Consider the following 24,345-nt stretch of genomic DNA (forward strand, 5'->3'; position numbering starts at 1 on the left):
ATTTTAAATGCTTAATTTATTTGACAGAAAGTTACTACAAGGTTGTACTTTGACAAACGAATTCAAAGATGAGAATGTGACGTACCAATACTCGCTAGTATGAACCTGTAATTAACGCAAATAAAAGCAAACTATGAATTCTTTGTTTGTTCATTTCAGATAGTTGTTTTCTAACACCTTCCATTGTTCGTAAAACTTGCAATAGGGTGCATCACACTTTGAAGCGTTTAGTTTTTGTCACAGTTATTTTACTTAGAAGGGGTAGGACCATTGCAGTAGATAATTGAACTGTTAATTGGTTCTGCCCCTTGTAAGTGTCATAACGCTTATGCTATCGGGCGAAACCATTGTTTAATACCGGTTTACAAGATTATTTGCCCAATTACGCAATGTAATGGTCCGTTGCCCTCAGGCATGCACCTTCCATGTTTTATGATGTTAATCTGGTTGTAAAACCCCACGATCGAAGTGTCATTAGATATAGAAAACAGGACAGAAATTTGGTAAAATAGCGCTGTAAAATATTCTGTCTAAAAACTTAGAGACATAAATAATGGACGAAAAATCGTGTGTCCGAAAATTAAGAGTCATGAAAAATAATTATTTTTGCTAAAAAAGGGGGTGTCCGAAAACTTAGAGTGTCCGAAAACATAGAGTAATTATGGTATATACAACGACTATAGCACTCAATTTAGCGATCTTTTACAAAAGGTAAACCTTCCGTCCTTGCAAATAAGACGTATAAGATCAATGGCTATTGAAACATTTAAAATCATAAATGAAATTTCTCTACCTTTGTTAAATGATTAAGTTGTTAAGAGACAGTCAACCATAATTTTTAGATTTACCAATATTTTACAGATACCACAAGTACGCACAACAACATATGGTAAAATTTCTGCCCCCTGGCTGTGAAACTCCCTACCAGAAGATTTTATCAAATGTACAAATTTTTCGCAATTTAAAACTTTAATTGGGACATGGAATGATAAAAAATCTTTAGGTGCAAACGCTGTAGACTGAATGGGATTTCCACAGCAATTAAGGGAGTATCACATCAATTAGTCTTAAGTTCATTTTCTACTATAATGTTATAGTGTTAGTTTTGCTTAGCTTTGTGTGCTTTGGATGCTTAGCATGCTCTGTATGCATTATGTGCTTTATATACTTTGTATACCTGGTGTGCTTTGCTTGCTTTGTGTGCTATGTATGCTTGTTATCCCTTGTTAACTTTGTTTGCTTTGTATGCCTTGCATATTTTGTATGCCTGCGTGATTTGTATGCTTTGTTTTGGATTGTATGCCAGTTTGCTTGGTATGCCTTGTATACTTTGTTTGCTTTGTATGCCTTGCATATTTTGTTAACTTGGTATGTTTTGTATTTGCTTTGCTTGCTTTGTATGCTTTGTACTTTGTATACTTTGTGTGCTGTGTATGTTGTGTATACTCTGCATGCTACGTATGCTCCACATGCTTTAAATAGTATGTTTTGTATGCTCTGCATGATGTGTATGCTCTGTATGCCTTGCATGCCTTATGTTGCTTTGTGTGCTCTGCATGCCCAGTAAACTTAACATGCTTGTTTCTGTTTTATGTTACATACATGTTTTCATGTTTTTACGGATATATGCTAACTAAATGCTATATGACAAGTAACAACGCCGTATTATAAATGCTTTATACTTGAAACAATTGCTTAAACCTACTACCTATTTTACAACATATCTAGTGGATATTTTATTCTTTTTATTAAATAATTATCTGACTTTTAAGCAGATTAATCTAGACCTTTTTTAAATATCCATATCTGATGGTATCATGCTTTATATTTTATGTATATTTGTCTTTTAATTTACAAATTGATTTCAGTCTTTCAGCTTTTGTACAATTGTTATTCTTATTCTTCATGTTTTATAGTCGGTTGTACAAGCTGCATAAGCTTATGTTTGTTGTTTATTCACTCTTGCCGACTCAAAATAATTCTCATCTTAGCACAAACCTGCCATTTCAATTTAACACTACCTTAAGCCACCAAGGCTTATACCTAAAATGAGGGCAAAACAATACCAGGACTATATCCACCAAAACATGTCTTCAACCTAGTGAACAATCATTCCAAATGTTTCCAAACGATTCCAGCAAAATCTGTCAACTTCAAAAAACTTTATTGTTCAAACTGTGCTTGACTGGAATAAACTATGTGATAACATTGTGAACTCTCCAACAATATACATTTTCACACTTACCATTGTTGAGATAAAGAAGCGGTTTATTCGACGCACTGATCCAGATCCAGGCCTTAGACTCATTGTACTGTATGGTCAACGTATGTCATCATAGTGTCGATGCTACAGAGGAGCCTTGCATTTAAAACATTGGACACCTGATTTGTTGATTGCATCTGTCTTATGTACTAAATTGTAACTAATCGCAACACGTGTTATCATACCCATACGGGGTTAGTTTGGCCATTTGTTCTCTACAACTAAGTGTTCACAGTATCCAAACCTGGCGCCTTGTCAACGACAAAGTCGTGAATCACGTGCGCTGTCAATAACGCTCTCGGCGTTGGGGCTTTTGTCGGTCCACCGCTTAATTTTAGTTTCTAAACGCCCCACCCAGAGATTTGACTGGTTCCGAGCCAAGGACTATCATATCCCTATCGCAACAAGACAACCTGATAATGGTCTATATAAAAAGTATTGTTTTTAAATATTAGTGTATGTCTATAGTTTATATAGGATGTTTGTTTACATTATAATACGCTTATGCATAAAATAACACGAATTTGTATAAAACAAGTTGCAAAAGTTCCTAACTATATTTTGAAGATTTTACTGGTAATTGCAATGCTTAATTACTATAGGAGGTAAACACTCCAAACAAATAAGCTGCTCCGTCCAAATGAGTTGTTGAAATAAGTTGCTGCATATCCCCTTTAGTCATATTGTGTGTAATATATTGAAATTATGCCTTCTGATGTGATGATACAGTGTGAACTGCTGAACGTAGACGTCGTCAGCTCCACCCGCCATTGGTTGTTTCGCCCCCTTATGCTTGGTACAACCTCGAGGTGGCGGGCCAGGTAGTGAATCCCCTAAATCAGGAAACAAGCTTTAATTATTCTTTGGAAAGTATTGAACTCTTCCATATGTTCACATTGATTCAAATTGCACGGCCCTCTATGGTATATGGTGGTGTATTCCAAGTCACGGCCTGATATTCAGTGTTGTCCGAATCGTACTATTTAAACTCCTGATAAAGGGCATAAAATCCACTGATCAAAGAAAAATGGCGCCCTTTTAACTTCTTATGTGAACAATATAAAGCCGCCAACATCGCACTAAGACAAGTACTAGTTTGCCACACGGAAAAAGAAGAGGCATTGGCCTGAGCGTTCAGTTGAGATAAGCATGTACAAGAAATGCTGTTCAATGAACCAGAAAAACAAAACTAATTCAGTTGCTCGTTAAGTTTATTCATTGACAAAATGATTGTTAAAAAAAAGTCACTAACAAACAACAATAAAGATTTTGTTCAGGGGCGTTAATAACTGATGTGTAATCTATGAACGCATACGTATTTAACGTGTTTCCGTTCGCGGTGTACGCGTTCTACGCATGCGATAGGCCGCACACATGGATTGTGCGTTTAACTGGCTATAACACACGTTTCAACATCGGCCGATTTTGGTAATTTGAGAATCGACGTTTGAGTTTATTAATTGTATGCATATAAAACATTTAATTCATCATTTTCATGGCTGACCTTTGGCTTACAAAATGTATGAGCCTCGCTATGTGAAAACCGGGCTTTATGCATGCGAGTAAAAGATATCAGTTAGCTGGGACGACACCTTCCGCCTAAAGTTGATTTCCGCTGAGAAGATACTACCGTCAAACGAAAAGCGGACTATTTCGTATCCTCTAAGTCTATAGCTGATTTAAGACGACACTTTCTGCACGTGCATTTGGCCCGTTTTTCCCAGAGCGATGTTAAAATACATTGAATTAACCTATTATATATAAGGAGGATGTATCTGCCATCGAATACTTAAATTTGATATCAAAGTTACATGCAAATAGTATCCAAGGAATGGCAAAGAAACTCGAGCATTCCGTTACCAATCGCCCCAAAAATGTCGTCTACAATGTTTGTATCATTTTCACTCGAATATCACACCTCATAATATTAAAAACATTTCTTGTTACGCAGTAAAAAGAGTTTATTCTAAAACTTTACGGACAGACAGCTTACATCAATCATATGCTACAACACATTCTTCCTAGGCGCTGTCCACAACACAACCAAGGCTTAAAAGGCGCTGTCCAAAACACAACCAAGGCTTCATAGGCGCTGTCCACAACACAACCAAGGCTTCATAGTCGCTGTCCACAACACAACCAAACTTCATAGGCGCTGTCCACAACACAACCAAGGCTTCATATGCGCTGTCCACAACACAACCAATGCTTCATAGGCGCTGTCCACAACACAACCAAGGCTTCATAGGCGCTGTCCACAACACAACCAAACTTCATAGGCGCTGTCCACAACACAACCAAGGCTTCATAGGCGCTGTCCACAACACGACCAAGGCTTCATAGGCGCTGTTCACAACACAACCAAGGCTTCATAGGCGCTGTCCACAACACTTCCGAGGCTTCATAGGCGCTGTCCACAACACTTCCAATGTTTCATAGGCGCTTTCCACAACACATCTATGGCTTCATAGGCGCTGTCCACAACATATCCCAAACTTCATAGGCGCTTTCAACAACACATCCAAGGCTTCATAGGCGCTGTCCACAAAACGTCCAATGCTTCATAGGCGCTGTCTACAACACAACCAATGCTCCATAGGCGCTGTCCACAACACAACCAAGGCTTCATAGGCGCTGTCCACAACACTTCCAATTAGGCTGTTTAGGCGCTCTATCCACAACACTGCGGGGATCTTACAACAGCCAATGCTTCATAAGCGCTGTCCACAATATTGTGGAGAACTTCACACATGATATTGATGATTTACTTGAACTTAAGTATGAAAATTGTATATGCCAGTTGGAACAGGGCCTTAAATGTCAGAATGTTTTCATCATTCTCTATACAACATCCGGCAGCTCATCGGTCTTACTAGGAACAATGTCAGTGCCTTCGCAGATAATGTTGACGACGCACTGAACATTAGTTTTACGGCGGTAATTTGCCAGTCGGTTACGGTAGCTGACGATTGTCGGTTACGATAACCGACGGTTGTCGGTTACGTAAACCGACGGTTAGGAAGTTTCCGTCGACACATTTACAACCATTTATCACTCTAGAGGCCACACATATTGCTCAATCTCCAAACAACTTTCTCCTATTGTTTATCTTAACAATATTAAGGCTGAGTTCAATTCAGGGTAACAAGTGTCTAACGACTAGGTCACAAGTTCGAATCTTGGAAAAAACATTAACATCTCTAGTCATAAATGATTTTTTTTTATAAAATCAGACAATTCTTATCAACCAGGAAAATTGGAAGTTACTCCCCTTTGACTGCGATTTTATTCATGATATTTCAGTATACAATGTACTTGTGTATCGATATACGAGGTTCGATTGGTGTATCCCCTAATTCGAAGAAAACTCCATGTAGGAAACTGAAATTTAAGCCACACACAAATATAAACGAGCATTTTGTGTCTCGTTTATTTTATGTTACCATACCATACCACATCCAGCGTTGAAATTTTGGCTATTGCTATAAGGAACACTGATTTTGTATGTGTTAAATGTATTTAACGAAATATTTTGCGAACTATTCGTTAATTTGGAGTATAATGTTACAAAAAAAGAAACTACATAATAATTAACAGTCATTCAAACACTAAAATAAAATGTTATGTTCCGGTTCGTTTACGTTCGATGGGCTAGCTATTCACATCTACGTGTTTGAGCATTCGTCCATGCCGATGAGTTCTTTTCGCGGTTTAAGTGTTTAACGTAAGCGGTATGACGCGAGCATCTAAAGTGTGATTTCCATGGCTGTAAACGTTCACGATTCAGGGTTGGTCGATTTCTGCAATTTGACAATTGACGTACAAGTTTGTTGATTATACGTACTGTATTATTTATATTCATCGCTGTCATGGATGAGCGTAGCTCTATACATCGAAAGTTCTCACTAGATACATGCTATGAAGTATATGTATTTAGCGGTGAATAAGTAAAAAAATAACCTTAAATTTAATATATTTTTGATATGCAATGAATATTCAAGAAACTTCCTATGACAATTATTACATTTGTAGCATGGTCAATTAACTTCTATGTCATTCTACATTTTTGACGATGCTGCGAAGCATCTCGTCTAAGTTATCATACCATGAAAAATTCTCCACAGTGGCGACCTATGTAAAAGACCGTGTCAATCTGATTGAGATAGCTCGAGTTTTCTAATCGGCATACCTCGCTGATTATCATTGATAAAGTTATAGGAAGCTCAGCTATAAATAGGACAGCATATTCTGGGAAAAAGATTTAATAATTCTGTAAAAACGTTAATTTTAAATCAGTTATATTCAATTCTTTATATGTTTATAGATCAATCAAACAACTATGCATTTTCTGTATTGTATTTGACATTTGTCGTGATTCAGTAAATAAATTGCGAATTAAAACGTGTATAATTAACTTTCAATGCGATCATGAGTGTAAAGAAAACGAATTATTTCGAACCTGCCATATGTAAACGTTGTAGCGACTATGGTATATAAACAGCATAATAGCCATTTGATATCTGTGGAACTCGCTCTTATGCGTGCTTTCACATTTTGCATATTTAATAAAATTGTTAAACAGAAATTACAGAGCCACATCAGTGCACATACTATGTTTGATAATTCATTTGTTTGTTGAATATTGTTTGATGTTTTAAACACAAATTAGGTCATATCGCGGAGATTTAGTTAACCTTACCATGTGTTAATGGGCGAACTCACGTATTCAAGTGCTCTTACGACTATGTGCTTATACTTACTTTCGGGAATCATCATGAAATTATTGCCACACTTAACGAACAAACATGCCTAAGCTTATTGAATTAGAGAAAAAAAATCACAAGATAAAAAAATATGTTCATGCACATGGGCATGTGAAATCACGTCCGTACACATAGCATCATTAACTTAGGAAAGGAAACAACGAAATATAAAGTTTTGTATGATATACATGTGAAATTAAAGAGCATGGTGTAATTAAAGAGCATGTCAATTTTTGAATTTATATGCTGAAACGTAATGTTATAACCCACACACGTTTACTGTAACAGAACTTTTTTTTTAAAGATAAGTGGTACAGAAAATACACGTCGAATATCTTTTTAAAGATATTTCTTGTTATATTTGATCGAGAATGTAACCCGCCTCCCAGTTTCGCTGAATGAAAAAATTCCCCACGGGTACTACTTACCCGTACCCCCAATTTTTTTTCGAATCCTATATTTTCGTACCCAATTTTTTACGTACCCATTTTTTTCGTACCCATTTTTTTTTTCGTACCCATTTTTTTTCCTACCCAAATTTTTTTTCGCAACCAAATCTTTTTTCGTACCCAATTCTTTTTGGGCATAATTTGTGTACCCAAAATTTCGTACCCAGTTTTTTTTCCTTCCCAAAATTTTCGTACCCAATTACACAATTGTGGTGATGTCGATAAACTTTAATAGATGCTTTTATATCAATCCTTTTCAAAAGCATCGTCACACCAGTACTGTCAGTACTTTGATTAATCTTATGGTATAAATGCCCAACCAGAATGTGTAAATTGGTCGTTAATCTAACAAACCGTTTTTAAAATTGCATCTAATATTTTTCCCTCCAATAACAAACATGTAGTTCATGTGCAGATTAACAATAGATACATCATCTGCTATTTGATGACAGTGTCTTACACTTATAAATTTCATAATTGTGTTGTCTACAATTCGTGTACAAATACATGACATTCAAAAATCTTATATCAAATGGTGTCGTTGCTACGCATTTGGTGTTATAATTTATAGTGTTTATTTATATTTACTAAAATATGTACTGTGGCTTTATCATCGTTTATGATATTCATTGAGGTTTTCAAAACAAAAACAGGCACGTTAATGCTGGCTTTAAATAGGAAGACGACGAGACAGTTGTGAGTCTGAATTAACAGCTTCGAAGTGAAAGATCTTTACGCTTCAGAAAACAACAATGATGATCCAGGTTACATTACTGATGCTTTGCTGTTGCATGTGCTCTATCAAAGGTAAGCGTTCATAGCAATTAACGCTTAACTAAAAGCGTCATTTAAAAAGGTCAATTTTTACCGGATTTGTACACAGATTGATAAATGACAATATTCATTATATTCAAACAAGCATAACAAATTTTAACAATCCGGACTAAGAAACATTTTGCAAGTACATTTTCGTATAATTGTCATCATGCATCGAATTTAGAAAAAAACATCAAAGCGTATGTAACTATTTTTGTTCATAGTTTAGCAAAAACTAGCATTTCCTATATAGCGTTTTAAGCAAAACGAAAATTAAAAAACCGACGTAGTATAGTGGTAGTGCAAACAATTTTGCTTCTTTATAGATCCCGGGTTCGCAATCCATGAATAAACCATTTTTGTTATCTGTTTCTTTGTTTTTTATATTTATTTAAAACGTTTTTGAATCGTACAGATTTTTTTGTTATTTCATTTAATAATATTGTTTAAATACCAAAAAATATGTGAACAAGTCCATTCAAATTCATTATTTAGTAGTGCTCGTTGGGTGATTGTCGACCTGAAATGGCCCACAAGTCACCCGGGGGTGACTAGAAGCCGATTCTTGTCACCCTAGGGTGACATCAAGCCGATTCATGTCACCCTGGGTGACTTCAAGCCGACCGGGTGACTAGAATCGGCTTGAAGTCACCCAGGATGACATGAATCGGCTTCTAGTCACCCATGGGTGTCATTTCAGGTCGACAATGACCCAATGAGCTATAGTAGTACTAGTATTTAACTTGCTCATGGAAAGCTTGTGTGATCACTTATTGTTTGTCGTGTGCAGTCAAGATTTACCATGTGAACACTAGAGTCAAAATGTATTGTCCAATCCTGGAACTTGGTCACAACATTTCTCCAAATGATATATCGACCGAGTACGAAACTGAGTAGCGTGGGGTCAAAAACTATGTGATGAGGTTAAAGCTTTTGGATACTCTAGAATTCACCTTGTTGTGAAACTCGGAAGGACATTTATCCCAATTATGTCTCTGTCGAAAATGGTTCCACTTTGTTTGAAAACATGTCACTTTTTTTCCACATCTTCATGAAATTGTCTTGTATTTTATTTGATGATATCTTGAATTACTTCGAAAACAGTTCTGATCTGTTGAAAAACTTGGCCATCGAGGGCGGAGCAGTTTTCGATTTAACGTTATGGGAAGACATCGTGAACACTCTAGAAGTCACATCATTTTGCCCAATCATGATGAAACTTGCTTAGAACATTGTGTTCTAATTGTACTTCGGCCAAGTGTAAGACGTGGTAAGGGTCCATTAAAAAGGGCGCCACGGGGCGAATAAATCGGCTGACTTCAAAACTGGGTTAAATGGGGTCAAAGACTATGTCACTATGTAAATTATAAAAAAAGCATGTTGGCACTCGAAAGGCCACACTAATTGTCCAGTTTTCCTGCATTTTTCTTCAACAATTTGTCTCAATAATAACTTAGTCGAGTTGGAATGGTTCACGAGGTATCAAAAACCTAAAAAGCTTGCAAACAGTACAGAGGCAAAATTGTTTGCCAAATGTTACCATGAAAATTGTTTAGAATATTTTTTTTCTTATGATAACTTGACATAGTAATAACACAATTATTATTGAAATACAGCAAAAGCTGATAAAACAGATCAGTTTCTTCGGATATCTAGAGAGCGACATAAACTTTTGGTTTTCTTGTATCATTGGGATACAAGTAAACACTGAACATCTCAAATTTAGTAATATATTTTCGCATCTAGTCATATGAAAACTGTGCATTTGTTCATCGTTTCAGGTCAATCTTTATACGATGAAATCATTTCTAAAGCCGCCGCAATACGTTCGAATGGAGGACCGACGCCGTACGGTCATTCGATGCAGAAGGTCCCCGGACCGGGATCATTTACAGGCCCGCAGCAACTGCCCAACATTGGATCACGAATACCTTTCACGGTCACATCAACGAATCACTATAATCTGGCGGGACGCCAGAGCGGACTGGTCGATATTGATGGCAATAACGGTCACATGGGTTCGTCTATCGATGAATACCAGCCCATGGGAGGCTATAGCGCTGGCTTCACGTCCGGTGGGACAGCACCACATTATCCATTCACGACATACAATGCGTCACCGCTCGTTGAGAGGGGGCCCTTTTCCTCGTTGTTTGGAAGTCGTCTTAACAACCAGCGGTATCCCGCTCCAGCTTATTACTCAGATGGGGCATTCGCAGTCAGTTCTGATGACGCATTCGAACAGGACGACGACTACCTGCAACTAGGTCCTAGCCATCGAGACGTGGTCAGCTCCAATAGTCCGATTTACGACAGTCAGTCGAGCTCCGAACTTGACGATTAACCATATTCTTGCAACTGTTCCATATTGCGCATGACGAAATGAGCAGTATTGTTGCTAATCTCTTTTCGTACATGTATTTCTTGTTTATGTTTTATTTCGTCGTTCAATTTTAGACGATACCCGGGCCTGTGCAAATTATTTCATTTTAGTTCTTATTTATAAATAAATACTTGTTAAATGTTTTTTACTCATTGTGTGTATAAATACAATTATTATATGTATCTTTATAGTTACCGATTTTCATGCAATGAACAGTTTGTTTGAATAGAAAGATATACATTAGTGAATGTATTTTGTTTCTTTTGTCTACAGCATGTCTTTTATACTGAATAACATCGTTATACGTGTTGAATATTGAACCACCAATCGCACGATGTACTATGATTTACTACGATACAAGCATGCAATACTAGTATGAGGAACACATATGCATACAGTAGTCGATCAATTCATAAGGAGTCAATATTGATTTGGGATATTGTTTGTTGCTTTATTCAAGCAGCAGAGTGTGTACGGCTTTTGGTTTGGCGCTATCACGTTTTTTAGGGTGTGCTCCCGTTTATATCGCATAGGTCGTACGTACGCGATGTTGCAGTAACAGGAGAACTTAGTCATGTCACAAAAGCAAAAACAAACAATACACACATTTCATTTATATTCATAAAAGAAGTTTGGGAAGATAAATATAACAAATGTCTTGATAAAATAAATAATGCATACAGGCATGCAAAGGTATTTGCAGCATGTAAAACTATGTACATATAGAGATAGTTCATGCATATTTAAATATCGGTTCCGTCTAAATCAACACCATTAATTAACAAAATATAAGCAATTGTAAATTGTCTTAATTTATTAGCATAAGTAACATAATTTTTAAATTAATATTGTAAACGTTGAGAAAACATTTCCAACGTTGAGAAAACATTTCCACTTATCTTACATAGTTACGGAAATGAACAAACTGCTGTGCATTAATATACCGGTAGAAGATCTTTAACCATCATCCTTCACCATAATCTAAGTAGGGGACATTTGGGGAAGTATAGTGTCATATGGACTCTAAATGTAGTATAGAGCGCCCATTTCTGTATTATAATCCTCATATAATGTTGATGGTGTTTATACAGAGAAACTGTAGGTAAAGTGAGTATTAACGTAACAGGCCCAACTCTGTTTCGCATCGCCTCTTCCTCGGCGCTGGCTTTCTGCATCCACACAGGAGGTCAACCAACGTGAGACTGTGCTTCTGTTTCTTGCTAGACACACGCTGCGTGAACAGTGCGTCTAACGGAAACGTGACTACGTTATGGCGAGTTCCTATCCTGGTCATCCTAGCGATGCTCTCAAAAGACTTAACCTTGCTCCGTGATAAACGATTTTTCGGCAGACACACCCAAGACAACCGGCTATACTTTCTGTGCTTGTTTTCATTTATTATGTACTTTTCAAGAAAAAAGCTGTTTGACGCCAATGTGTTTCGAAAATCTCCATCTTTAATATCGCCGTGGACGTCATCCACAGTTTGCCTTGTGTTTGCACTGACAAAACTGCCGTCAGTCTCCGAGCCAGACTCACTATACGACATAATCGTCTGGTTTTGCACGTTGTAACACACTCCACGAGAGTACTTACGGTCTCGTGGTTCACGCAGCTCCATATCCGGTGTCGAGCAAGGCATGTCGACATGTGATGTATGTACACTGTTTGAATGTGATATCAGCGACTCGGTCGAAACAAAGCTTTCATTTGCAGTTACGAAACTTTCCATGTCCGAAGCAATTTCCGACGAACATGACGTAGAGGACACGTCGTCACGCGGATCTTCCACTAACGGAAACGCGTCAATTGAAGTCAACGAAAGCTCAGTCCGAAATCGTCGTAACCTGCCTTTTGATTTTGATTCTTGACTACCGGCTTTAATACTACATGATGAATGTTGCCTATACTGCACCAGTGACGCATGTGACCTCCAGGCCTTGACGACCTCAGACATGGATCGTTTTCTAGCTGATAAGTTGCTCTTGAGCCCCCTCGGAATTGTATGCGGAGTGGCGTAGAGTCGCGTTTCTAAGGACAAACAGGACACGTTGTTGTCTGCCCTTAGTGGTAAAACATGTTCATCTTCGATATGTAGTGAAACCTCCGTTTTGAAGCGACGAAGTCGACTCTCATCGTAACCACATCCCAATGTGTGATTCCTTGATTTAAAGAAATTCTGGAGAAGCGACGCTATAGATTGAAAGTCCACTGAGTGAAATTGTCGTTTAGCGTTCGTACCGGATGTCCTGAGCACACAAGCAGGAGGTATCTGTTGCAACGCGAGTCCGATATATCTGACAGGATGTATGGAGCTGCAGAGCTGTTCCGATAGCACGTGTTCATGACTATCGTCCTGTCAGAAAAAAACGTTGAAATTGACTTAACATAATTACCAAGTCATACATAATGGCTTACATAGAACATTTAATGAGAATAGGACTCGTATAATTTGCAAATTGAATTTTTAATAAGTATTTACTCCATCTGTATTCTAAATGTCAAAAGAGAAAAGAATGTACTATTAATATTAATATAAAGAAAATTTAAATATACTTTATTAAATATTAAACTTCTTAAATTATTATCATACTGTATACCATTGTTGGAGTGCAATATTCGGTTCCAATTGTGCGTACTAATTCTGAAAACGCAATATAATCTCTGTATAAAGAAAATACTTTCATAAGAAATTAACTTTTTTCGAAAGGAAAGACTTAAATATTGATTTCGATATTGTGTAACAAATGAGAATGAAGTACATTACTCTTCTCGGTGTCGACACCTATGCGTTCCACATTGTGAAAGCTTTTTAATTAGGATCATAATTATCGTCTAATATTTGCGAGAAAAACAAGAGCAGGTGTTAATTACATTGAAGATGTATTATAACACAATAAATCCCGTGTGATAGGTTTATTATTGCACATGGTCATAAGTGGTACGGCAAAATAATATTGCGAAGAAGAACACTGAAAATAAAAAGAAATAAAAATATAACTTGAATGGAAAGATAACTTGTGCAAAAAAAAACACGTTAAACACTAAGTTTGATTGAACATTTATTTTAAAAGGTGAAAATAACATCTTGCATAATAAGTAGTAGGATATGCCGATTTTCAGTACATTTCTGCATGGGAGATTAATTCAATTCAACCGTGCAAAATACAAATAACTTGAATTATTTGTGCAAAAAAACATGTTCCAAATGAAGACTGAATGAAATTTTATTTAAAAATAAATAATACAAATAACATTTGACAAAATAAGTTGTAGATTAACCGATTATCAGTGTCCTCGTGTACCGATGCATGATGGTTTTTCATTCACCCGTGCAAGTTATCTACCTGAGTGTACCTGTCGTAATGTTTGTACATAGGAGCGATTGGTCGATCTAGGTCATGTGACTAAGGTTTGACAGCCGCCATATTGTTCAGCTTAATCCAGGTGAAACAAAATCAGAGAAAGTGCTTTTGCGTGAAAATCGACGAAATGGGTGACGAAAACTTGTTTCCAAGGCTGTGTACGATACGAAAGTGGCCCGACTTTGCAGGGTTTGGTTTTAACCTTCACGCTGAGAGGGGTCGGGCTGGACAATATATCGGGAAAGTGGATGACAATTCGCCAGCCCAGGCGGCGGGTATGAAAGAAGGGGACAGGATAGTGGAAGTAAATGGGACCAATATCGGCAACGAAAATCATTCGCAAGTTGTCAATCGAATCAAAGCATCAGGGGACGAAGTGACCATGTTGCTAGTGGACGCCGAAACTGACAAGCACTTCAAAGACCTTAAAATGGTTGTTTCGAGCGACATGGACGAGGTAGTTCGATTGGTGACCCCTCCCCGCTCGGGAGACGATGTTGAAGGTATAAATACATTTGTTTATGTTTAAGTTTGTCAATGATATTTAAACTAAAGTATGCTTGCTATAATTGCTTACAAATGTAATCAAGTGCATTTGAAAAGACTTTTGCAGGGCATGAACTCACAACCGCATGAACTCTTTAAGTTCTTATGGTGGGTCTCTACTATCTTATCCCACAGGGACATGTTAATACCAATACACCATACTCCAGTTCACAGGTACTTGAAACAATTTTTTGGTCCTTATATATATATATAATAAGAGTAAAGGCACCCAACGATGATTTCACAGATGTATTGAATAACACAATGCAACAGCATAATAGATCAAACAATGCACACATATGTCGTTGTGGTTGCCAGCAGGAAGCGTCCATCTATGATAAAACACCTTTTATTTGATAAAAATCGTCCAAGTATGTCCAAAACAGCCAAAAGTTTCACAAATAGCATCCCAAAATCAAAGTGTGCAATTCCTGACAATTAAAAGGTGTTGTATCATAGATGGACGCTTCCTGCTGGCAACCACAATGACATATGTTAGCATTGTTTGATCTATTATGCTGTTACATTGTGCAGTGCCTTCCCCAGGAATTTGTTCAGGCGCCCCGGGGGTGGGTTCGGGAGGGGTGTCCCCTCCCGACGTTGACTTTTTTTTAATTTAACGTGTCAATTCACGTTCTGTGGTGCGTTATAACTCAAAGAAAAACAGCGTCAAAAGACGTCATTTGGTGCACTATGACTCTTCAAAAAAATCCCCCAGTCATTTAAAAATATTTTTTTTTATTGTTTAATTGTTTTAAAACTTTTCCGCACAAATAGTAAAATCCCGACTCGAACGATTCCCCAATACATCCGTTTCAACCCGACTCTATTACTGTATACTTACTATTTTTCAAGTTTCTATTTATTACCCGATAATCCCGTTTATTCCGTTTTTATCAATCTCTTTCTGGTAAATATTTACGATAAAAGCTTTCAGTTATTTCTTTAACACAAACCTTGCCATTTTTTAAGTGACTATTTATAGATTTGATGAAATATTGCCTCTGAATATGCGTCAATCCCCTGACCTGTTGTGTGCTTGTTAAAACGCTCAATACACGTCATTTGTATGCAATAGACGCGACGTTGTACATGCTGCATAATTTTCGCGCTCTTTTTAATTGAGAAAAAGATTCGACACAAAATAAATTTGCACTGCTTATTTGAAGCAAAAATATTTAACGTTGCGGTAACATTTACATTCGGAAGTGTGTTTCGGATTAAAAACGCGTTAACATCGACTTACGGTAATGGGTTTCGGATTACAAATTTAATTATTCCCATTTGAGATTTCAACAAATATTAACCGTTGCGTTATAAATTCAACGATAATTTGTTTACACACTTTACGAGTCGAATAAATGTTTTGACGGAATTATGCATGAAATTCACGTTGTCCACGAGGATCACGGCCGGTTGCCATCATCAGTCTTCTAACTATCGATTATCGGACGAAACATTTACAAGTGTGCGTAATTAATTCAACGAAAATTTGTTAAAGCGTATTACGTGTCGAATAAATGTCAAAAAAACGAGGCGAATCAGTTCTATAAATGGACATGTTGAAATATACATGTTCTGGAATTAAATAGATTGTTATCACATAATTGTAACCGCTATAATAATTAATTGTTTACCACTTGCAATTAGTTTCTCGTATTAATTATGAGTCATAGGTAACACTTGTTTACAGTAAAAAGGTGTGATGATGATGCCCGAAACCGTCTTTAATGTTGTGCACTGTACTAATTACCGGTTTTATATTACTCAAATGGTACAACTATTTGCTAATCAAGCTGCGATAAACTCTTATTTCATGCCCGACGTCAATCAAAAATAATGGTCGATAGTTAACCCCGCCCCCATAAGCATTCGCGTAACCGATTGGACGATGAACTTCACAGTTTGACGACTGGAAAGTTACCAGATACATCCTTGTCAGCATTTAAATGACCGTGTAATGTTAAAATAATCGATACGCGCGTCATGCTATTCTCTTATCAGTGGATTATCTATTACCCCATGTGGTGTTTATGGCGATTACTTGTGAAAGTAGGTACCGAGTGCTCTTTTAAAACAGGGAATATTGATACACTGATAGAGAAACCTTGATTTTTTTGGACAATCTCCACTTTCTTTTACTGAAGAATACACTGATCGGAAAATTTCAAGCGCCCCGGGGACTCTGATTTCGAAATTCAAGCGCCCCGGCAATGGGCGCTTAAATGGCCTGGGGAAGGCACTGATTGTGTTATTCAATACACCCGTGAAATCATCGTTGGGTACCTTTACTCTTATTATATATATAAGGACTAAAAAATATTTTTAGCATTTTTAGCAAAGGATTTGAGTAATATTTTATATTTAATGAGAAGGACATTAAAATGTATTCATACCTACCAACACAAATTTTATAGTCACTTTGCTAGGGCTATCCGTAGACATGATTTGTTTGTAAATTGCTTGTGTTATTAAGTAGTTCTTCTTTGTTTTAAAATGCCAGGAAGTGGAAATCATGTGAAATTGGCGCTCACCTGACCCAAAGCATATGTCACAGCTGGTTAATAATAGTCATGAGGTTCCGTTATGTACACTATTAGGTTTTGTATTTTTCATGCTTTTGGCATTTTTGGCACAATTTATGGATGAGTTAACCTTTAGAATGTATCTGATGAATACTGATCAATACTGGTCAGTTGAGATAACCGAATTGTTGTGAGAAATATCAACTCGGGTGGCTTTAACACCAAGTTGAGGATGAACACAAAGATTGTACAAGAACACATTTTATTTTTTCCGAAGAGGATGCTTTGTTTCTTGTGTGCTTTAGAAAAACATAGCTTTATGATAATGTGTGAAGTAGTTATGTAGAGCATTGAAGTCTTAAGTTTTTTCATTTGTAGGAAAGTAATGGTTAACCATACATGATTTTTATCATGACCTTTTCTGTAGGGCAAACTGGATTTAATATAGCAGATAACAATTGTTGACTTAATGATGTACCTACACAGTTTTCTGTCTTGGCAGTAAATGAAGTTTCAAGTTGAAAAAAAAATTTCATTATCAGATAATGCAATTTAAGGTTTACATGAAGGTGTGTGTTTGTATCAATTTGAGTTACACACAATTTAGGATAGGCTTCACTTAATAACAGTAGTTTATTTTACTCAAAGACCATTAACACCATAGATACAAATTTGAAATTAGTTTTTTTCAAATGATGCTTAGTTTCTTCAATAATAATCTTCAATTGATTAATTTGTAGTATTTTACAGTATACAGGGGTTTTTTTTACTAAGAAAGTGACGCCGATATTCGGCGTCTTCCCCTACCAGAATTTTTCCCCTCAAAATACAATTTCCCCACCAAAAATATCATTTTTCACCAAAATATAATATTTTCTCTCAAAGAAATGTTTATTTTTCCTTTGGGCATTCGACAATTATCCAATTTGCACCATGTACAACGATCTTTCTCTCTCTCTCCAGACAAACACAAAAAATCTGGGAATCCCAGTTATTCTAAATATAGTTCTTAAATAACGTTATGTAAACTGGGCAACTAATCGTAATAATCATGTGACTATTTAACTGGATACCGGTCTTGCGCGAGAAGGGTGTTTCGTCAATAAATTACCAGAAACCAGTCGAGTTTTCATCCGGGCTATGTGCAAGCCAAGATATAAACGTGAAAACAGAAAAAAATGTCTCACAATTGGCGTTCTTACACAAACAAAATAAAACATTCGGAATTGGAAGATACTGAACGCATCGAGGCATTTTTTAAGAAAGAATCATCGAAAACCGTTATAACCCATCAGGATTCTGAGGTAATCAACATCGAACATTGTGAAAGTGAAAGTAGACAATCGGCAGCTGCTGCTCCTTTCCCTTCCAATACTGTAGCAGATCAAGATCGTCAACCCATTCATCATAAAATTGAAATCACAAAATTGACATCGTCCCCCGGCCCCAGTACAGAAATATAGTTGAAAACATTTCCCATAATTAGATCTACACCTGCAACTTAATTAAGGACTTTGACTTTAATACGTGTTAAATGTGTTTAAGAACAAAAAGGACGGAGACAAGCCTCTTTTGTTGAGTTATAGACATTGAAATGAACAGTTTTTATTTTTTCCCCTAATATGTCTCTTTCGCACTCTTTTTTCCCCTTTCACCCAGCGTCCAGCGTCTTCCCCTTTCTCTAAAAAAAACCCCTGGTATATTAAAGCAATTTTGTTTATTTGACAGTATTGTCCAGCAAATACTTTAAATTGCATTAATATAAGATAAAACCTATGAATATGAAGTTATAACTGGTGTCATGGTAATTGCAAAGTAATGCCTTACAAAGAAAGTTTGTCATTTCTAAGAGTGTTCAAAAGATATTTCCTGATCATTAATTTTTTTATATACCGCAATTAGTATGGGTGTATGTTTACAGACAGGTTTTAGTACAGATCAACAAGCAGTGATAAAATATCTTATGTCATTTACCAGTAAGAGTCTACATATTTGCACATAAAATTATGGGCAAATTAATATTGATTTTGAATAAGATGCATGGGTTTTCATACATGCAAAAAAAGCAACTGCAAACTGAATGGTATGATTCAGGTTTTACAATAATGCTATTTTTTAAAGCCTGCAAAGAACAATGGCTCTTAAAAAAGGGGCAAACATTATCCCAGCTGTATATGTCTGGCAGTAAACTCGATGCTTGTGCCATTCCTATGTCCATAATGGTAGTTAAATCATCAAAGGTAAACAATTGAAAACTAGACAATTCAAAGCAGAGTTTATAGATTATGTCATATTTTTATGAGAATGTTGTAATTCAAAAAGTTGTGGCAAAGGTTTGCAAGTCACAAACTTTTATGGCCTTTCCAATCACAAACAATCCACATTGTATGGATGAAGATATTTTGATAAATATGATACATGATACACTGTATATATATGGACATATCAGGGGTTAGCACAGTGAACTTGTTTAATTTCTTAATAATTGAAATTATTACAGAATTTTACCACATATAACGTGCCCCCATGTATAATGCACATGCGATTTTGTATGCCCCCTTCTTCGAAGAAGCGGGAGTATATTGTTTTTGGCCTGTCTGTCTGTTCGTCATTGTGTGTGTCTGTCCAAAACTTTAACCTTGGTCATAACTTTTGCAATATTGAAGATAGCAACTTGATATATCTCATGGAGCTCAGGCTTTTTCCGCTCCATTTTGGGAAAACGCCACACTGAAATTTTGGGAATTTCGCGTCGTGAAAACCCCCATTTTGGGAAACAAATTAATCGCAAAATTGGCTCAATTGGGAAAAATTATCGCATGTAAATTATTTAAAACGGTGTTTCTTATATTTCAAAGAAGCCGTTAACTGGTAAATAACGACTATTTTGATAACTTATTATTAAAATTTTACAAAATATTATGAACATGTGTGATTAGTGCAGGTTTTTTAATCTGAATTTAGGGAAAAGGCTTGGCCTTTTTGAGGTGAAAAAAATCGCGGGAAGCGCCGGATTTTGAGGAAAAAAAGTTAAGTCTTAAATAATCATTAACATATTTTACAGTTCTTAAAACAAATTCAAGGCAACAGATAATTTAATTATGCAATACTTTCTATTTTCCACACCAGATCAGGTCAACTTATATATTTAAAGGGTAAAAAAAAAAAAAAAAAAAAAAAAAAAAAAATTTTTTTTTTTTTTTTTTTTTTGAATTGGGAATTTTTTTTTTTAATTAGGAAAAAAACAACCAGATTTGCATTGGGAATGGGGCCGAATTTCGGACCCGTGGCATAGGGCGGAAAAAGCCTGGAGCTGCACATTTTTAGTGGTGAAAGGTCAAGGTAATCCTTCAAGGTCAAAGGACAAATATATGGGTTAAAATCGCTCAAAGGGGGGCATAGTGTTTCTCAAACACATCACTTGTTTTAGTGGACGCCATTTTTAACCAGGTTTTCCAAAGCAAAAAAATGGTTATTAGATTGGCGAATGTCGGCTGGCGGGCTTGCAGAACAAGCTTGTCCGGGCCATAACTTTGTCGTTCATAGTGAGATTTTAAAATCATTTGGCACATTTGTTCACCATCATTGGATGGTGTGTCGCGCGAAAGAATTATGTCGATATCTTTAAGGTCAAGGTCACACTTTGAGTTCAAAGGTCAAAAATGGCCATAATTGAGCTTGTCCGGGCCATAACTATGTCATTCATTGTGAGATTTTAAAATCATTTGGCACATTTGTTCCCCATCATTGGACAGTGTGTCGCGCGAAAGAATTACGTCGATATCTCCAAGGTAAAGGTCACACTTTGAGTTTAAAGGTAAAAAATGACCATAAATGAGCTTGTCCGGGACATAACTATGTCGTTCATTGTGAGATTTTAAACTCATTTGGCACATTTGTTCACCATCATTAGACGGTGTGTCGCGAGAAAGAATTACGTCAATATCTCCAAGGTCAAGGTCGCCACAACTAAAAATAGATTGATTTTGATTTTGACTATGAACATGTAACAATTGACATTTTGTGTTGTCTCCCTTTATCAGACTTTTTTTATGCCCCCGGATGGAAAGATTGGGGGTATATTGTTTTTGGCCTGTCTGTCTGTCATTCATTCATTGTGTGTCCCAAAACTTTAACCTTGGTTAAAGCAGGGTTTTTTTTGGCCCGATTTTATAGCCGAAATTCGGCTATGTTTCCAATCCCAAAAAGTATACTTTTTTCCCAAAATGTGGCAAAAAATTCCCAATTTCAAAAAAAAAATTATTTTTTATTTTTTTTATTTTTTTTTTAAGAAGTCTTATGTGTATTTTATCTCAATTTTAATTCAATTACATATAACAAAGTATTATATGATTTTGTTCTTTTAATTTGAATGATTATAAAGGGTTATATCAAATTTAGTATTTGCCTAATCAGTGGACTTTTCGTGTGGAAAAAAAGGCTAATGAATTTATTTTCCCAATTTCATGAAAATGCCGATAAAATTCCCAATTCCAAAGCCATGAGCTATCTTCCCAAAAAGTGGAAAAAAACCTGGTTAAAGTCTCATAACTTTTGAAATATTGAAGATAGCAACTTGATATTTGGCATGCATGTGTATCTCATGGAGCTGCACATTTTAAGTGGTGAAAGGTCAAGGTCATCCTTCAAGGTCAAAAGTCAAATATATGGCTTCAAAGCGGTGTCAAAACTTTAACCTTGGTCATCACTTTTGCAATATTGAAGAATGAAGATAGCAACTTTATATTGGGCATGCATGTGTATCTCATGGAGCTGCACATTTTGAGTGGTGAAAGGTCAAGGTCATTCTTCAAGGTCAAAGGTCAAATTTATGGCTTCAAAGCGGCACAATAGGGGGCTTTGTGTTTGTTACAAACACATCTCTTGTTTCAAATTGAAATCAAGGTTGCCAAGATTAAAAATAGATTGATTTTAAAACTAGGGGGGTAACAATGCACATTTTGAATTGTCTCCCTTTATCAGATTTTTTTGTTTGAATTGAAAACCTGGTTTTGTGACAATTTTGTCCCTTGTTTATATTGCGCTATCAATTGATCAGAGTTTTCGGAGTGCTTTATTTTTGGTTCCAAAGAAGGGAGCATTTATACAATCAGGACCATGGGTTGCACAGCAATATATTTTAGACAAATTTAAAGATCATTCTTTAGAGACTATGGAGGCCCTGAAAAATGCTGTTGTCGTCATCATGAAGATCTGAGCGTTGTCTACACCAGTCTTCTGTTGATGTCTTAGGTTTTCGAATTCTTCATCATAGGTGTCGTTTTCACTGTTAAAATACACCTTCATCTCCTAATCTGTCATCCCGGTTGGCGTTTCCTCGTAATAGCATGCTTTTGATGTGTCCTCGTCCTCTTTATCTGTAAGGATGTCTTCTTGGCCTGGTCTTTCCAAAATTAGTCATCTTCCGTCCAGTTGAGCAGCATTTTTTAAATGCCTTTAAAGTTCCTGCCACACAGTACGAAGTGCAAAAAAGCCTTGATCACACCGTAAGTAACCCAAGAAAATCAAGTCCTTCACGCTGACCTTTACCTGATTTTACTTTATGTTGACCACAGCCCCTAAAATTCTGTCAATGAAAAAGTGTGAAAACACAAAGGCATTTTTTCATATTTTATTCAAACATTTTAATTTTCTTCCAAAGTGTTTTCTTACCCTGTTTATACCTACCCTTACCTGCTGTTTGTTGTTTTGACAATAAATGACCCCTTCAGTCTAATATAAGATTATAGGCAGGGATCATATTTTTTTCGGTTTTGTTGGTCCTAGACCGATTGGGGTCATGAAAGACCGATTGAAAATCCCAAACAGTTTGCTATTAAAATTCCCATGTCATGAAATTGATTACACAGTGTACATGCTAACACACCCTAATGACATTCTTATCTCGATTAGATGTCATTCGCTGCAGTCTCTAATCCGGTCAAGACCGGTTTATTGAACGTCAGGCCAAGAATAAAAAACTTGTGAACAGCGGATTAAAGACGCATATGAAAAGACGCGTCTGAATGCACGCGCTGTAACTAAACAAAACATGCCGATACATTTTCCACCAGCATATTAATCCGGTTATATAATTATGAATGAAAGTCGCGGATCTGATCGACAGAACAGCAGAAAGTTATTTTTATGGGCGGAACTTCACAGAAAATAGTACACAAGAAAAATTATATACATTGAATAAATCTTTAGTAAAACCGTGTTAGAATCGAAATAATTCGTGTACTTTATACTTTGTTGTTGAATAACTCACGACCGGAAAATTAGATGCTTGGTTTCAAATGCTTCTCTCTCATGTTTAAATCTCTACGCATCTAAACTATCGGACGTGGGTTATTTGACAACAAATTATTTCTTAATTATTTGGTTTGTTGTTGTCAGTAGCCAACCTACGCACAGACATGTGTTTGTTTCAGTGCATGTTTGTAAGATATTATCGAGTCGACAACAATTTAAAACATCGTTATAGACTTACACAGATTATTAGTATTGACATCGTCTGATAAAACAGCACACGAAACAACAATGAAATACCAAATGATAAAACCAGTTGAGAAAACTCGTTCCGTTTAAAAGAATGCCTAAGGGAATTTTACTTGTACATGTTTTATACCACCTTCATGAATGGCAAAATCAATGGTATATATTTTAACGTAATTTGTCATGATTTCGGATACACATTTTCGGATACTTTTCCCCATTTATATCCGGACCGATTGATGTTGCAGGAAAATATGATCCCTGATTATAGGGCATATTTTTCTGAAATTAAAAGAATGGTGGCCCTTATGAAGATTTTCAATTTTTAATTACGAACTGAATTGTTCACAATCTAGTAGCCAGGATAGCGAAGTACCAATGTTAAACCTTTGCATGCTGGGAAATTTGTTGTCTGCTAAAATGTTGTCTGCTGAATTTCTAAAATTAGCATTTTCTTCATTTTTTTTCAAAGGATACTATCAGAATAGCAAATAGTTTGGATCCTGATGAGACACCACGTTCTGTGGCCTTCAAAATTCGGTTCCAGCACTGAAAGAGTTAAACACATGCACACTTTTTAGTTTGAAATTTGGAGTTTAATAACTGCGTGCTTTAGGTAACAAAATAGGGTACATTTATTTATTTTTTATACCACATTTATATAGCACCCTTTTCATACTCGAGGTGTGCCTTCAAAGGCGCTTTACAGTTTTTCCCTGATCACTGGGTCATAAGTC

General features: G+C 36.3%; 3 protein-coding genes across 4 annotated transcripts in view; 2 read left to right on the forward strand and 1 right to left on the reverse strand.

The window, feature by feature from the left end:
- The first annotated feature begins 8,125 nt into the window (after positions 1 to 8,125).
- LOC127841686 (uncharacterized) lies at positions 8,126 to 10,864 on the forward strand. The gene is made up of 2 exons (XM_052370749.1): positions 8,126 to 8,282; positions 10,073 to 10,864. Exons 1-2 carry the CDS (start codon positions 8,228 to 8,230, stop codon positions 10,633 to 10,635), a joined length of 618 nt encoding a protein of 205 aa, XP_052226709.1. The 5' UTR covers positions 8,126 to 8,227; the 3' UTR covers positions 10,636 to 10,864.
- Positions 10,865 to 11,416: 552 nt separating this feature from the next.
- LOC127841639 (uncharacterized) lies at positions 11,417 to 13,353 on the reverse strand. Its single transcript, XM_052370638.1, has 2 exons — positions 13,275 to 13,353; positions 11,417 to 13,030 (listed from the first exon to the last, which is right to left on the reverse strand). The coding sequence occupies exons 1-2, from the start codon at positions 13,275 to 13,277 to the stop codon at positions 11,789 to 11,791; spliced, it is 1,245 nt and encodes a 414-aa protein (XP_052226598.1). The 5' UTR covers positions 13,278 to 13,353; the 3' UTR covers positions 11,417 to 11,788.
- A 680-nt stretch (positions 13,354 to 14,033) lies between these two features.
- LOC127841591 (Na(+)/H(+) exchange regulatory cofactor NHE-RF1-like) overlaps positions 14,034 to 24,345 on the forward strand; it is a 52,568-nt gene continuing 42,256 nt past the window's right edge. The window contains exon 1 of one of the 2 annotated variants that reach the window (XM_052370516.1): positions 14,034 to 14,542. In XM_052370516.1, coding sequence (XP_052226476.1) covers positions 14,167 to 14,542 — 376 coding nt within the window. In that variant the 5' untranslated portion in view covers positions 14,034 to 14,166. The remainder of the gene's footprint in view (positions 14,543 to 24,345) is intronic. The other variant, XM_052370518.1, reaches the window with a different exon arrangement.

This window comes from Dreissena polymorpha, chromosome 1 (assembly GCF_020536995.1).
Source record: "Dreissena polymorpha isolate Duluth1 chromosome 1, UMN_Dpol_1.0, whole genome shotgun sequence".
Classification (NCBI taxonomy): domain Eukaryota; kingdom Metazoa; phylum Mollusca; class Bivalvia; order Myida; family Dreissenidae; genus Dreissena; species Dreissena polymorpha.